This window comes from Ranitomeya variabilis, chromosome 2 (assembly GCF_051348905.1).
Source record: "Ranitomeya variabilis isolate aRanVar5 chromosome 2, aRanVar5.hap1, whole genome shotgun sequence".
Lineage (NCBI taxonomy): Eukaryota > Metazoa > Chordata > Amphibia > Anura > Dendrobatidae > Ranitomeya > Ranitomeya variabilis.
Genome location: NC_135233.1, coordinates 886,649,706 through 886,666,517, shown reverse-complemented (window position 1 = coordinate 886,666,517; position 16,812 = coordinate 886,649,706). Strand labels below are relative to the sequence as shown.

At 44.6% G+C, this 16,812-nt stretch overlaps 2 protein-coding genes across 6 annotated transcripts in view; one reads left to right on the top strand and one right to left on the bottom strand.

The window, feature by feature from the left end:
• B3GNT5 (UDP-GlcNAc:betaGal beta-1,3-N-acetylglucosaminyltransferase 5) overlaps positions 1 to 16,076 on the top strand; it is a 69,157-nt gene extending 53,081 nt beyond the window's left edge. The window contains exon 2 of the mRNA XM_077290428.1: positions 13,361 to 16,076. Coding sequence (XP_077146543.1) covers positions 13,585 to 14,718 — 1,134 coding nt within the window. The 5' untranslated portion in view covers positions 13,361 to 13,584 and the 3' untranslated portion in view covers positions 14,719 to 16,076. The remainder of the gene's footprint in view (positions 1 to 13,360) is intronic.
• MCF2L2 (MCF.2 cell line derived transforming sequence-like 2) overlaps positions 1 to 16,812 on the bottom strand; it is a 508,511-nt gene that overhangs the window by 281,655 nt on the left and 210,044 nt on the right. The gene's annotated exons all lie outside the window — the stretch shown is intronic.

Below are 16,812 nucleotides of genomic sequence, written 5' to 3'. Positions count from 1 at the left end.
GGTGACGTAGCAACGATCCCGCTAACGATCTCGTTATGTGTGACAGCGACCAACGATCAGGCCCCTGCTGGGAGATCGTTGGTCGTTGGGGAATGATCAGGACCATTTTTTGGTCGCTGATCACCCGCTGTCATCACTGGATCGGCGTGTGTGACGCCGATCCAGCGATGTGTTCACTTGTAACCAGGATAAATATCAGGTTACTAAGTGCAGGGCCGCGCTTAGTAACCCGATATTTACCCTGGTTACCATTGTAAAAGTTAAAAAAAAAAAAAAAAACAGTACATACTCACATTCTGATGTCTGTCACGTCCACAGGGTTAAAACTGCTTTCGGCCGAGAGCCTCCCTACTGTGTCAGCGCCGGCCGTAAAGCAGAGCACAGCGGTGACATCACCGCTGTTACTGCCGGCGCTGACACATTCAGTGCAGGGAAGCTCTTGGCAGCAGCGCGTGCATTAGCAGCGCTCTTGACGAAATCAGTTTTAACCCTGTGGACGCCGGCGGGGGACGTGACAGACATCAGAATGTGAGTATGTAGTGTTTTTTTTACTTTTACAATGGTAACCAGGGTAAATATCGGGTTACTAAGCGCGGCCCTGCACTTAGTAACCCGATGTTTACCCTGGTTACCCGGGTGCTGCAGGGGGACTTCGGCATCGTTGAAGACAGTTTCAACGATGCCGAAGTCGTTCCCCTGATCGTTGGTCGCTGGAGAGAGCTGTCTGTGTGACAGCTCCCCAGCGACCACACAACAACTTACCAACGATCACAGCCAGGTCGTATCGCTGGTCGTGATCGTTGGTAAGTCGTTCAGTGTGACTTAGGCTTTACTCCAGTTTATCGTCAGTCCTGACAGTGAGCCAAATCTTTCAATAATCCCAATAGCCCCCCCCCCCAAGGAAGCAACCGGGTCAGCTAGAAACCGTAGAATATCGTCCGCATACAACGCCACCCTCTCTTCAATCATCCCATATTTAAACCCAGACACCTCGTCAGACTGTCGAAGTTTAGCAGCCAATGGCTCCATGGCCAGAGCAAACAAAAGAGGAGAGAGCGGACACCCCTGCCTTGTCCCTCTAGCTAATTGTATAGTCCGTGATAACTCCCCATTCACCCGGACTCTGGCCATCGGCTGCAAATACAGCAGCCGAATCCAGGACACAAACTGCGAGCCAAACCCCATATATTGCAACACCTGCCAGATATATCCCCATTCCACACTGTCGAACGCCTTATGGGCGTCTAAAGATGCAATAGCTCTCTGGCCACAGTTATCAGACCTAAGCTGCAGATTCATAAATAGCCTCCGTAGGTTGACCGCCGTGGATCTATCAGGCATAAAGCCAGATTGGTATGGGTGCACCAGGCCGGAGATTACACTCGTCAACCTCATCGCCAATACCTTGGCCAGAAGCTTGACATCTATAGTGAGCAAGTAGATTGGCCGGAATGACTCAGGTTGCCCCAAGTCTTTCCCCTCCTTAGGAATCACCGCTATTATGGCCTCATGGATGCAGGCAGACACTCTCTAGTCTTAGCCTCCTCTAGGACCGCCTTTAATCTGGGAATTAGCACCTCCCCCATATGTTTATAGATCTCAGCAGGAAACACATCTACTCCAGGCGCCTTCCCATTAGCCATAGACTGTAATGCCCGACCCAGTTCCTCCTCCGTGATAGGAGCCTCTAAGCCCTCTCTATCTGCATCACTCAACCTCGGGAGCTTCAGACCCTCAAGGAACGCCACTGTGTCTCCCACCGTCCCATCCACCCGAGAGGAATATAGGTCCTCGTAAAAATCCGCAAAAACCTCCAAAATCTCTGGAGTCTGAGACACTCGTACCACTTCCGGAAACCAGAGAATGGACAAACGAAGTACTTCCTTAACTCTTTACTTAAAAAATTAACCATTATTTACATATATAAAAACACAATACATTCAACAATAAGATAGTGCCTCTACACCAATAACAAATAGTTCTTAGAAGTCAGCTGGAAATTGTACATACAATCAATTAAAGGTACATTGTTTGGGAATAAACATGTAATGCGCCATGGAATAAATGGCGCTATAACAATAAATAATAATAATAATAATACAACAACTGTGCTACTCATATACTCATTATACGTTACTTATCAGTAATATAAAGGGCATTCCTATTCCACTTAATAGCCAAACACAGGTTATACAAAAATCTGTTATCCTAGAAATAACTGCTGAAAAAAACTCTATTCAAAATATCCAAAACAAGGAGCATATGGTAAGGCTAAGTTGAGAGCGTGTGTACAGGGTATGGCTATGTGCAAACTGTAACACAATCCTATAAATACGTGGCAAATCCACTACACCACAGGATCCACTCCATTCTACGGCTATCATCCGATAATGCACGTGTGTAACAAGCTCAATTCTACAAGTGAATCCATTGCTGAATCCATTAATATACCACTGCACCCTCTATCATGGATAATGCCGTTCGACTCACGGTCATATGCCAATCCCAATCAATTCATATTACCTTAGTAGATGTACAGCTTCCTAAACGTGATGCCGAGTGACACGCTGAACCTTCTACTGCCCGACGCGCGTTGCGCATTGTGCTTCTTCCTGGGGGGCCAATACGGTTTTTTTCGTGCAGTTATTTCTAGGATAACAGATTTTTGTATAACCTGTGTTTGGCTATTAAGTGGAATAGGAATGCCCTTTATATTACTGATAAGTAACGTATAATGAGTATATGAGTAGCAGACAGTTGTTTTATTCCCAAACAATGTACCTTTAATTGCTGTATGTGCAATTTCCAGCTGACCTCTAAGAACTATTTGCTATTGTTGTAGAGACAATATCGTATTGTTGAATGTATTGTTTTTATATATGTAAATAAAGGTTAATTTTTTAAGTAAAGAGTTAAGGACACTTCATTATTTCATTTGGCTTAATATCCAAATGGTCAGTATGTTTGTATATTTGATGACGTGTTGCCCACCCTAGGTATAGGAGAATGGGCTGGGGTATTATGTTTACCTATAGTTTTCAAAATTTGACTGAATATCCCATTAATCCAGATAGTCATACCACAGAAAAACATTAATAAATAATATTTCCCTCATGTCTGCTTTACATCAGCACCATTTTTAAAACGCTAATTTATTTTGTTAGCATTTTAGGAGGTTTAAAAATATAGCAGTAATTTTTCATTTTTTCAAGGAAATTTTCAAAACTTATTTTTTTTAGGGACCTATCCAGGTTTGAAGTGACTTTGGGGGTCCTATATATATTGGAAACCCCCCCCAAACGTGATACCATTTTAAAATCGGCACTCCTTGACATATTGAAAACTGCTGTCAGGTAGTTTATTAACCCTTCAGGTGATATTCAGGAATTAATGCAAATTGGTGTAGCAGGAATGAAAAAGTGTTTGTTTACCACCTAAATGTCGCTAACTTCTGAACAGACCGCTGTAGCTGGGAGACTCTAAGGCCGCTATTTGGCCATGAACTGCCATGGCAAACATCAGGACCACCAGTGGCGTAACTACAAAGTTATGGGCCCCGGTGCGAACTTCCAAATGGGCCCCCCCCCCGCCATACAATTCAATGTAACCCCCATAGAATACAATGCAGCCCCCCTCATAGTATAATGCAGCCCCTCCATACAGGGGCAGTGAGAAAGACACGAGCAAATGGTGACGAGGGGGCAGGGGAGAGGGCACAAGGGGGCAAGGAAGACAGGCACAAGGGGACACATGGGGGCTAGGAGGCAGGGGAGAAGGTTACAAGGGGACTAGTGGGCAAGGGAGACTGACACAAGGGGACAATGGAGACTGACACAAGGGGCACACGGGGACAAGTGGGCAAGGGAGACTGGCACACGGGGACACAGGGACTAGTGGGCAAGGGAGACTGACACACGGGGAATAGTGGGCAAGGGAGACTGATACAAGGGGACTAGTGAGCAATGGAGACTGACACAAGGGGACACACGGGGACAAGGGACAAGCACAAGGGGAGGACAAGGGAGACAGGCACAATAGGACACACAGGGACTAGTGGGCAAGAGACTGACACAAGGGGACAAGGGATACAAGCACAAGGGGACACACAGGGACAAGTGGGAAAGGGAGACTGGCACATGGGGACACAAGCATAAGGGAGACAGGCTCAAGGGGACACACGGCCCCCTGACCTGCCAGAGCCGCTTGCAGCTGCGACCGTGGTAGTTACGCCGCTGCCTCACACACACACACACACTACAGATATCACACACACACACACACACACACACACACACACACACACACACTTCAGATATCACACACACACACATACTACAGATATCACACACACACCAGAGATACCAGCTCATATACACAACTCACAATCTCCTCTCTGGTACAGGGGTGGCTGATGTAAACCGGCTGCAGCTCCTCATGCATCCTGATGCATAGTGCTGCTATGTATAGCTAAAATCTCGAAATTCTATTAACTTCAGCTAAACGCTTACAGGAGTATCGTAATGACAGATATGGGGGTTTTCAGCAGACCCCCAGCTGTCATGGAAACCCATGGTCGTCACGGGTGTGTCGATTGGCACGGGGAATGATGCTCCTCCCATGCCGAAGCGTGTTAAATACCACTGTCAGAAGTAACAGCTCAGCTTCGTTCCACCCACGGCTGTTAAGAGGCAGATAGTTGATTAAATCAGCCATCATCTGCTGGAAAATATGCAGGCTCGCCATGCGAGCCAGCATGACAGGTAGAGACACAACATATAATGTAACTGTACGTCATATCTCGTGAAGGAGTTAATGAATCGGGTATGGCGCAAAGTGGTGTATGCCTCACCACTACTCTTACCACTGTCGTATATGGCCTTGGAAAAGTATTCATACCCCATAATCTTTTCCATATTTTTCATGTTGTACCCACAAACTTAAATGTATATTATTGGGATTTTACATGATATACCAACATAAAGTAACAAATGTATGAAGTGCAAAGGAAATGATACATGGTTTTCTGGTTATATTTGAAAAATATAAATCTGAAAATTTCATGTGCATTTCTATTCCGCACGATGTACTGTAGTCCTAATGAAACTAAATACATTCCTGATTCAACAATTGCCTTCAGAAGTCACATAATTAGTAAACTGAGTCCACCTCCCCAGTATAATTACAGCTGTTCTATGAAGGCCTCAGACAACATTAGGGATCAAACCACATCATGAAAAACAAGGAATACACCAGATAGGTCAGTGATAAAGTTGTGGAGAAAGTAAAGCAGGGTTGGGTTATAAAATAAAAAAAAAATAAAAAAAAAAATAGCCCAATCTCTGAACATCTCAAGAAGCACTGTTCAATTCATTATCCAAAAATAGAAGGAATCTGGCCCAACTAAAGACCTACCACGACATGGCATCCCAAGCAAGGAGAGCACTAATTTGTAGATATGAGCGAACCTTTCAAGATTCGGTTGAGATTCGCTGAACGGCCTTCCGTTCGCTGATTCAATGGCAGGTAAAACCAAACGCATAGACAACACCTTAAGTGGTGACAAAAAGCTTCCAAACAGCTAAAATTAGGGGCAGACACCATGAAAAGTGGCATCAATTGACCCACAGTAGAAATTTGCAAATGGCACAGCAGCAGTCAGCCATGCATGAGGTATCAGGGCCTGGCCCAGCAATTTACAGCTTGGAATTGAAGTTTCAATGAGGACCTGGTGGATAAGGGAGCGATGTAAGCCTTCTTAGTCGGGACACCTCATACAACACTTCCAATTATTTTTTTATTATTCCAGCTACACACAGATGGCACATACATCAGTTTCATACAGTAATATTGGTGCAAAAATGTATGGAACGTAATTCAGGCAGTTGACTAAAAGTGCAGGCCTGACTGAAAGACCTACTTACACGAGCAACCCACCAGATGGAGACCCAACTTGGAGTCTCCACATTTCAAAAAATTGTAAAATCAGCAGCAGTAGCAACACCACAGAAGACACCACAAAGAGGGCACAGACTGCAATAATGTGACATGAATACATGACACTAAAAACACCATCGCCTAGTCTGCCCAATCTGTGACTGGGGTGCAAAAGTCATCTCAGATCCATGACTTGTTCATTTTAATTTTTTTTAAAGTTGGGCAGTCTGCACTTTGAGGGGACAGCCAGATGCGCTTAGCCATCAGGACGCCACCAGCAGCGCTGAAGACCCGTTCTGAGAGAGCATTGGCTGCTGGGCATAACAAAACCTTCAAGGCATGACAGGCGAGCTTAGGCCACTCTTCCAATTTTGAAGACCAAAATGTAAGAGTCCAAAATTGATATTCAGCTCCAGATACTCCTGCACCATCCTCTCAAGTTGTTCTTGTCAGACTTGTACTCTGTTTTGCTGGTGCACAGGCTGGTGTAAAAAATGTGTTAAACGACTCGCAGAAATTGCTTATGCAACATACGCTGCTGCTAATGTGTTTGCGATGACGCCTTGAGGTTTCCGGGGTGGGATGTGTAAAACTGGGATGCACACTGTGTGTCTCACTGCTGTCTTGGGGAAAACCACGCTTAAGATTGTCTGTAAGCGTATTTCGATACTCCAGCATGCGCACATCCCTTTCCGGGGGGGGCGCGCATCTGGCTAAATTTATTCTTTTACCGTGGATCTAACAGAGTGGCAGCGCAGTAGTCAGCACTATTTCTAACTCTAAGAATGCGGACATCGTGTTTAAGACAGTGCAGCAAGAAGGTGCTCATGTGTCGGGAGCTTCCATGATGAGGTCCAAGTCCATGCTGTGTTGGTGGCGGGGTAACACTCAAGGTTTCTCTCTCTGTCACCTCCTGCCAACCACGGACAACAGAGCGTATCGTTATCCTCTTCATCTCCTGACTGTTGCACGTCCATCTCATTCTCCTCCATTTGTTCCTTGGTGCCTGCATCTTCACTAACAGTTTTTTTTAGTACCATTAGCCCCCCTTGATTGCTGTAAGCCACCCTCCCATGGCACCTGCCTATGCAACGACAGTCTGGAAATTTGATATATTGTTATCCCCTCTGCATACGCTCTGCTTCCAGCTGTTCCTCTGGGACCATCACCTCCTCACGCAGACTATTCAAAGTGTGCAAAAGCATGTAGATGACTGCATCATCAGCACTAACAATCTTGGTAGCCATTTCAAAACTGCAGAAGGGTGCAGAGGTCCTTCACCTGAGCCCACTCCGCAAGCGTGATTTGCACTACGACTGTACTGCATTGGTTCAGGTTATGCTGCACCAGGGCTTGTCACTGCTGCCACTGCTGCTGCAAAATGTGCAGAAAGGAATTCCACCATGTCAGAACATCGCTAATCAAACGGTTAACCAGTAGGCCGAAAGACCTCTGTAGCGATGCAAGTCGATGACCTGCGGGAAGCAATCTTTGGAAGTGAGCACACAGCAACTGTTTCTGCAGCAGTGCATCGAGGCTGGGATAGTGGTGGAGAAATTGCTGTACCACCAGGTTGAGGACGTGAGCCATGCAGAGCATGTGTGTGCGGTTGCAATGGCATAGGGCAACCACCAGGTTTGCACCGTTATTGTACATGGACTTCTCTGACTCCAGGTTTAATGGAGACATTGCTCTAACTCTGCCTGGACACCTGTCCACAACTCTTGAGCTGTGTGACTGTGATCTCCAATGCAGTATAGAGCTGGAGGAGATTCTATCTGCACTGTTGGAACGTGTGTCTGATTAAGGTAGAGGTTGAGGGCACAGGTGCAGGCCCTGGAGGAGGCAGAAGCAGTGGAGGAACTATTAGATACAGAGGTTTGTCCCACTAGCCTTGGGTATTGCAAGATTTGTGGAGCAGCCCCTTGACTGCGTGCCCCCACAGCCTCCAGAGTCACCCAGTGCCCAGTCAGCGAGACGTAATGCCCCTGCCCAGGTTTGCTCGTCCAGATGTGAAATGTACCTTGGCAGACATAGATTTTTTTCAGGGAATGGGTGATGTCTGTGACATTATGGTTTAGCGCAGGCACTGCTTTCTTTGAGAAGTAATGGCAATTGGGCAACTGGTACTGGGGGACTGCGACAGCCATCAACTTTCAGAAACCGTCTGTATCCACCAGGCGGAAAGATATTGTTTCCGTGGCCAAGAGATTGGAGATGGAGTTATAGCTCTTAGCTTTGCCATGTGTAGGAGGAACATTCTTTTACGTGACCACAACTGTGGGACTGAGAGCTGGCTGCTGTGCTGAGAGAGGGCGGCGGAGTACGGAGAGTAGGACAAACTGCTGAACTGTGTGTGAGGTGCAGGCAGAGATGTTATGGTGGATTGAGAAAGATGTGTTTGTGCTAGGTGACACAAAAGCAGCAGTCTACGTCCATAACAGCTGACCGGCTTTCACTAACCCCAACTGTGGTAGCTAAACAATTGTAGTTTCTGCGGCCGGAGACCTGTGAACACTTGGAATGTTGATGGAGGAAGAAGCAGCAGCAGATAAGGTTGATGGAACGGCTGGTGGTTGGAGAGGCCCATTTTAGTGCAGTGGGATTCCCACACTAAGGCATGTTGATCGCGCATGTGCCGGTTCATGCATGTAGTTGTTAAATTATTGCAATTTTTGCCTCTACAGAGTATTTTTTTTTCTTCAAATTTGACAGATCACGTGTGTTGGGTCATTGTTTGCGGTCTCAAAAAATGCCTAGGCAAGGCAACCCTTTCCACCCTGCAAACTGCACACAAGCAGTGCCTGTCGTGGTTGCATCACTTCATGTCTGTGTGGGAAGCCGCAATGTAACCTCATCTTCCTCCTCCATTTCCTCTGCTGAGCTACTCAGTTGTCTACCTCTGGTTTCATACCAAGTAGGATGTACAACCTCATCGTCATCCTCTCTGTACTCACACTGCTCACCCTGAGAGTCACCCTCCTCCTTTTCCTGCCCTGACATTACAGTACAGTCTGCGTGCGCTCCTGGTATCTGAGTCTTCTCAGGATCACCTCCACCCTTTGTGGTTAACGTCTGGTGATGAGGGTCTGGATTCTGTTTGGACCCTACTTGGTCCGATCCTGTACCCAACATGAAAATATTTTGGGCATCGGTGCAGATGCTTTCCTTCTCTGGATTTTGTCATTCTTTTGACATTGAGCAAATGGCGCCAGCAAAACAAGATGTACTTTTTTTATATGCCGAGGGACAATCACAGAAAACCTTGTGTCATGATATTGTGGATGGTTTCTGTGCCCTGGTTAGTTGATGGAATCAACACACTTAGTTAAGGTAAAAAAAAAGCGTGTACCACTCCTGTAATCTCTTGAGACGCTCCTTTAACCTCTCCACACCCCCTCCCTTATGAAACACATCTCTCACCCCCAATTTTTCCCACTCATACAGCACCGATATTGTAGCCAAAGTAATACAAAAGCATTAGTGGAATATATGATGATATACCGAACTGTGACCGACTTTTGCTGACTGAATAAAAATGCTTGTGAATGTAAACACAAATCTAAGTGTGCTACGTTAGAGCCGAAGTTGAGATTGAAGAACATTTTCCAAACACGTTAGCTTATCTCTACTAGGAGAAGCAGCCAAAGAAGCCCACAGTCACTCTGGAAGAGCTGCAGGGATCCACAGCTCCGGTGGGAGAATCTCTACAGGACAACTATTATAAAAAGTTGCTCTGCTCAGATGAGACCGGAGTAGAACCATTTTGGGCTAAATGCAAAACGTTATGTGTGGCAGAAAACTAGCATTGAACATCACCCTCAAAACACCTTACCCACTGTCAAAAATGATGGTGGCAACAGTATGCTTTTTTTCAGCAGGGATAGGGAAGCTTGTCAGAGATTATATGACTATGGATGGAGCTAAATATCGGGCAGTCCTGGAGGAAAACCTGTTAGAGGCTGCAACAGACTTGAGACTGTGAAGTATATTCACCTTCCATCAAGCCAACGATGCTAAACATACTGCCAGAGCTACAATGGAATGGTTTAAATCCGTGTTTCCCAAACTGCAGTATCCAGGGCCCCAAAAAGATAATGTTTTCAGTATTTCCTTAGTATTGCACAGGTGAGAGAACATATGCTAATTTTTGATGCCTCGATAAAATTCAGTCACTTGTGAAATACTAAGGGAATACTGAAAATGTGATCTGTTGGGGGGCCGTGTGGGCTGGAGTTTGGGAAACGCTGCTTTAGATCAAGCTTATTCATGTGTGTGAATGGACCACTCAAAGTCCATACCTACCGTATATACTCGTGTATAAGCCGAGATTTTCAGCACTTTTTTTGTGCTGAAAACGCCCCTCTCGGCTTACACATGAGTCATTGCCAGCGGGGAAAGGAGGGGGGGAGCAGAAGACATCATACACGCCCTCCTTGTGTCATCGCTGCATATCAGTCCCTGCATCTCAGGCACCGGCATCTCTGCTCCTGGCTTCCTTCCTGTGCTGAGCGTTCACGTGGTACCGCTCATTAAGGTAATGCATATGCACGCGTCTCCACTCCCATAGGCGTGGAGCGCATATTCATTACTTTAATGAGCAGTATCACTGACCGCTCAGCACAGGAAGGAAGACAGGAAGAGAAATGCCAGCGCCCAAGATGCAGGAACTGATATGCAGCGCCAGGAGGGTGAGCAGGACTGGGGGATGGTGAGTCATGCAATATTCACCTGTCCCCGTTCCACCGCCGCGCTGTGTCTTCCGGGTCCTCTGGCTGTGACTTTCAGGTCAGAGGGCGCGATGACGTGGTTAGTGCGTGCCCTCTGAACAGTCACTGTAGAGAGCCGGCGATGCTGAGGGGCTGCAACGAGAGGTACAGTATGTCATTTTTTTATTTTTTTTTTTAAATCGCAGCAGCATTATATGGGGCATATTTTAATATGGAGCATCATATGGGGCCATCATTAACCTTTATGCAGCATTATATGGGGCGTATTTTGTATGGAGCATCTTATGGGGCACATCATGAACTTTATATAGAGCATTATATGGGGCGTATTTTGTATGGAGCATCTTATGGGGCACATCAAGAACTTTATATAGAGCATTATATGGGGCATATTTTGTTTGGAGCATCTTATGGGGCTCCTGATTCAATATGGATATTCAAATACATTTAACCTACTGATGTGTCAATTAATTTTACTTTTATTGATATCTATTTTTATTTTTTTTAAATGTATCAGTAGCTGCTGCATTTCCCACCCTAGGCTTATACTCGAGTCAATACGTTTTCCCAGTCTTCTGTGGCAAAATTAGGTGCCTCGGCTTATACTCGGGTCGGCTTATACTCTAGTATATACGGTAAATCCTATTGAGAATCTTTGGCAAGACTTGAAAATTGCAGTTCACATTATCTCTATCCATCCAATCTCAAAAAGCTAAAGTTAGTTTGCAAAGAAGAATGGGCAAAAATTGCAGCCTTTAGATGTGCAAAGCAGATAGACATACCGAAAAAGGTTTGCAGCAGTAATTGCAGCGAAAGGTGGTCCTACAAAGTATTTGCTCTGGGGCAGGGATGAGCTGACCAGTGACTGTTTGGGATCAACCGTACTTTAGTCCAAATTTCGATTCAGGCACCAGAACTCTACCCAAACTTACATTTTTGCACATGGGCCATTAAGCTGCATGTGAATCTTTATCTACTGGTGTGCTTCCTTCAATTTTTTTGCTATGTGCTTCTCACAAAATTAGAATATCATCAAAAAGTTAACTTATAAACAGAGTGATCTATTTCAAATGTTTATTTTGTTAATGTTGATTATTATGGCTTAGAGCCAATGAAAACCGAAAAGTCATTATCTCAGTAAATTAGAATAATTAACAAAAAACACCAACAAAGGCTTCCTAAACATTTAAAAAGGTCCCTTAGTCTGTTTTAGTAGGCTCCACAATCATGGGGAAGGCTGCTGACTTGACAGATGTCCAGAAGGCAGTCATTGACAAACTCCACAAGGAGGGTAAGCCACAAAAGGTCATTGCTAAAGAAACTGGCTGTTCAGGGTGCTATATGTAAGCATATTAATGGAAAGTTGAGTGGAAGGAAACAGTGTGGTAGAAAAAGGTCCACAAGCAACCGGCATATCTGCAGCCTTGAAAGGATGAAGACAAGGCCATTCAAACATTTGGGGGAGATTCACAAGGAGTGGACTGCTGCTGGAGCTATTGCTTCAAGAGCCACCACACACAGACGTATCCAGGACATGGGCTACTTTATCTCAACCAACTCATGACCAATAGACAACACCAGAAGCGTCTTACCTGGGCCACAGAGAAAAAGAACTGGACTGTTGCTCAGTGGTCCCAGGTGGTTTCAGATGAAAGTAAATTTTTCATTTCATTTGGAAATCAAGGTCCCAGAGTCTGGTAGGAAGAGTGGAGAGGCACCCAATCCAAGCTGCTTGACGTCTAGTGTGAAGTTTCCATAATCGGTTATGGTTTGGGGAGCCATGTCATCTGCTGGTGTAGCTCCACTGTGTTTTATCAAGATCAAAGTCAGCGCAGCCATTTACCAGGACATTTAGAGCACTTCAAGCTTCCCTCTGCCTACAAGCGTTTTGGAGATGGAAATTTCATTCTCCAGCAGGACTTGGCACCTGTCCACACTGCCAAAATACCAATACCTGGTTTATAAACAACAGTATTACTGTGCTTGATTGGCCAGAAAACTCTCCTGACCTTAACCCCTTAGAGAATCTATAGGGTATGTCAAGAGGAAGATGAGACACCAGACCCAACAATGCAGACGAGCTGAAGGCTACTATCAAAGCAACCTGGGCTTCCATAACACCTCAGTAGTGCCACAGGCTGATCGCCTCCATGTCACGCCGCTTTGAGGCAGTATTTGATGCAAAAAGAGCCCCGACCTAGTATTGAGTGCATTTGCAGAACATGCATCTCAGTAGGCCAACATTTCTGATTTTAAAATCATTTTTCAAGCTGGTGTTTGTAAAGTGTTCTAATTTACTGAGATAATGACTTTTGGGTTTTCATTGGCTGTAAGCCATAATCATCAACCTAAACAGAAATAAACACAAGAAATAGAACACTCTGTTTGTAATTACTCTATATAATATACGAGTTTCACTTTTTGTATTGAAGAACTGAAATTAACATTTTGATGGTATTCCAATTAAGTGAAAAGCACCTGTATATCTATCTTTCATCCGAAAACGTAATTAACTACTGGACAGGTGAACGTAGCCCGATAATATCACAGCAAGCTGCAGAAGCAACCTATCACAAAAAATAGATTTTTACAAACCATTCAACAAAGATAACTAGATGTGTTTTTAAATGAAATGCTGATTTAATGTATTGTGAATAAAGTGTGTAACAGAAAATAATGTATTGTTGCTTTTTCAGGTGGTGGTGCTTATTCTGCTACTCGACACTGACTGGATGACACCAACCTACATACAGCTGCTGAGACAGATGAGTGGATTCAAGACACGTGGTCCCATGATGACTTGATTTGTTGCCTGCACTAACAATGACATTTTTTTATCTCTCAGTTGTAAACCTTTCAGAAATAAACTTCATGAACTGATCAGACGTTTTTCAGTCTGCAAGATTCCCATTTCCCCAGAATGTTTATTAGTACTAGGCGGCTAAAAAGATGCCAGTTGTTACATGTTTTGGCATCTTGTTTTGTCATGTCCTTAATGCTCATGTGGGTTCAGAATGACAATGATGTTGTGAACCACATCAAATCCTACTCTTACAGATACCTCATTAATAGCTATAATTTTGTGAATAACAGCATGACTATAGTACGGGATAAATCTGATGCACACGGCTACAATTACTTGATCAGCAACAAAGATAAGTGTCGGAAAGAAGATGTGCTCCTCCTTCTCTTTGTAAAAACCTCACCGGAGAACCGAAGACGCCGGGATGCCATAAGGCGGACATGGGGTAATGTGCATTATATACGTTCCCAATATGATGCCAACATGAAAGTTATGTTTGCCCTTGGGGTTGAAAGAGACCATACAAAACGCAATTTGCTCCAAAAGCAACTTGAAAATGAAAACAAAGTATATAATGACTTGGTACAACAAGACTTTCTGGACACTTTCCATAACTTAACATTGAAGTTTCTTCTGCAGTTTGGATGGGTGAATACATACTGTCCCAATGCAAAATTTATAATGACTGCAGATGATGACATTTTTATTCATACACCCAATCTGGTTTCCTACTTAAAAGGTTTGGACCGAATTGGCGTCCAGGACTTCTGGATTGGTAGAGTCCACCGAGGATCGCCTCCCGTTAGGAATAAAAATAGCAAGTATTATGTGCCTTATGAAATGTATCAGTGGTCATCCTACCCTGATTACACCGCAGGGGCTGCCTATGTTGTTTCTCAGGATGTGGCCGCTAAAGTGTATGAAGCCTCACAAACTTTAAATACCAGTCTTTACATAGATGATGTTTTTATGGGAATTTGTGCCAATAAAGTGGGAGTTGTGCCTCTGTATCATCATTTCTTTTCAGGGGAAGGAAAGGCACCTTATCACCAATGCATCTATAACAGAATGATGACTTCCCATGGACATCTAGATGACCTTCATTATCTATGGAAGCAAGCCACAGATCCAAAAGTGAAGGAATTGACATCTGGCTTCTGGGGCGATGCTTACTGTAGATTAGTAAATATGATGCTCCTTTGTAGGATTCGATACGTGGATACATATCCATGTTCTGCAGCATGGTCCTAATACTTGAATAAATGATCTATTACCTAAATATTGTATTTTTGTGCCCAATCCCACAATTGATCTTCAAGCTGTAACATCATTTTTTAAAATGCCAAATTGTTTGTGTCCCCTGCTTGTGACAGTGTCATATTTTTCATGCTTTCTTTACAATGGAGTTGATTATGCTATTTCATATTTATGGCATTTATGAAGAAAAAGGCATAACTAGGAAATCTTGCAGATCACTCTACTAGACTGCTGAAGAATTTTACTGATGCACATAAATGTAATTTTTGTTTGGTATTTAGTTGTGGATACTCTGTATACATCCCAATAGCAATTAGAAGGCTATATTTGATGCCCAGCAACATTGGTTGGATGCATTTGTTTAGTTTAAAGAGGTTGTCTGGGACTTCAACATTGATGGCCTACCCTTAGGATAGCTTATCAGCTGTTTCAGGTGTCAGCGGCGGCTGGAACTGATCAGTTATGGAGCTGCACATCAACAGAATAGTGTCTGCATCCGAGTACTGCACCTTCGCACCCCTATAGATATGAATAGGTGGTGGATATGTAGAATCCAGCTGAAGATACTATTCTGGCGATAGAACTGTGCTGTGCAGCTCCATAACTGAGCAGTTCCTGCCTCTGGTGACACAGGGAACAGCTCATCGGCATGGGTACCGTGTGTCGCACCGCCGCTGATCAGACATAGAGGATAGGCCAACAATGTTAAAGTCCCAGACAACCACAGTAACCAAACAATACATCTTCTGAACGTTCTTTCTCTACCTGTAACCTGTATGTAAGATCAGTTATTCAACAGCTTTAATTTCCTTCTGAAGCTTCTTTGCAAAAACTGCAATAGATTATTTAAAATATCTGGTACTTTGTATTATTAGAGACCTATTATTTTCTATCTTCTGTTCCCTTACTATGTTCCACACATTTAGTTGTGGATACTGTAAATGGCCTTACTCTGTGCACTTTGTTGCTTTTCTCTCCATCATATGCCTATAAAAGTGTCACTTTTGTTGTTTTGTTTCTTTTATTAAAACTGTTGCCTTTTTACACATGCTCATTTCTGCATCTCTGCAGTCTGTGGATTGACTATGATGAAGGCACGAACTGCTTTGTTTTGCATTTTACAAGCCGTGTAAGCAGAAAGTATCACAGGAGGGCAGAGGTCCCACAGCTCCCTGGCATCTGCTGCTGACTGCATGATGTTTTAATATACCTCTGACTCATGTGAAGATCACAGGATTAGTATTTCTCTGGCAAGTGGATGGCAGTGTCTGCTACACTCCATGCGTCATTTGCAAAATGTGATTTTTAAAGGGAAACCGTCACCCCGTTTTTTCAATATTAGGTAAAAATAGTGTTCAATAGGGTCTGAGCTGTACTGTACAATAGTGCCTTTACTATCCCGATTCCCCACCTTTGCTGCCAAAATACCTTAGTAAAGTCGCCGTTTTCGGCTGTCAATCACGCAGGTCTGGTCAAATGGGCATGGTGAAATCACTGTTTCTCCCCCACCTCTTGCTTTTCTTCCCGGCGTTGGCGTAGTGTTTCGCGCATGCGCAACAGCCGAATGCACTGCGCAACGGCAGAAAAAGAGCGCGATCTTTGCTTTTCAGTGGTTTATCGGTGGCGGCGGCCATCTTCCTGAGGCCGCGTGTGCGCAGATGGAGTGCTCTGCTTCCCGGGGCTTCAGGAAAATGGCCGCGGGATGCTGCGCGTGCGCAGATGGAGATCGCGGCGGCCATTTTCCTGAAGCCCCGGGAAGCAGAGCACTTCATCTGCGCACGCGCGGCCTCAGGAGGATGGCCGCCGCCACCGATAAACCACTGAAAAGCAAAGATCGCGCTCTTTTTCTGCCGTTGCGCAGTGCATTCGGCTGTTATGCATGCGTGAAACACTACGCCAACGCCGGGGAGAAACCGTGATTTCACCACGCCCTTTTGACCAGACCTGTGTGATTGACAGCCGAAAACGGCGACTTTACTAAGGTATTTTGGCAGCAAAGATGGGGAATCAGGGGATAATAAAGGCACTATTGTCCAGCACAGCTCAGTCCCTATTGAACACTATTTTTACCTCATATTGAAAAAACGG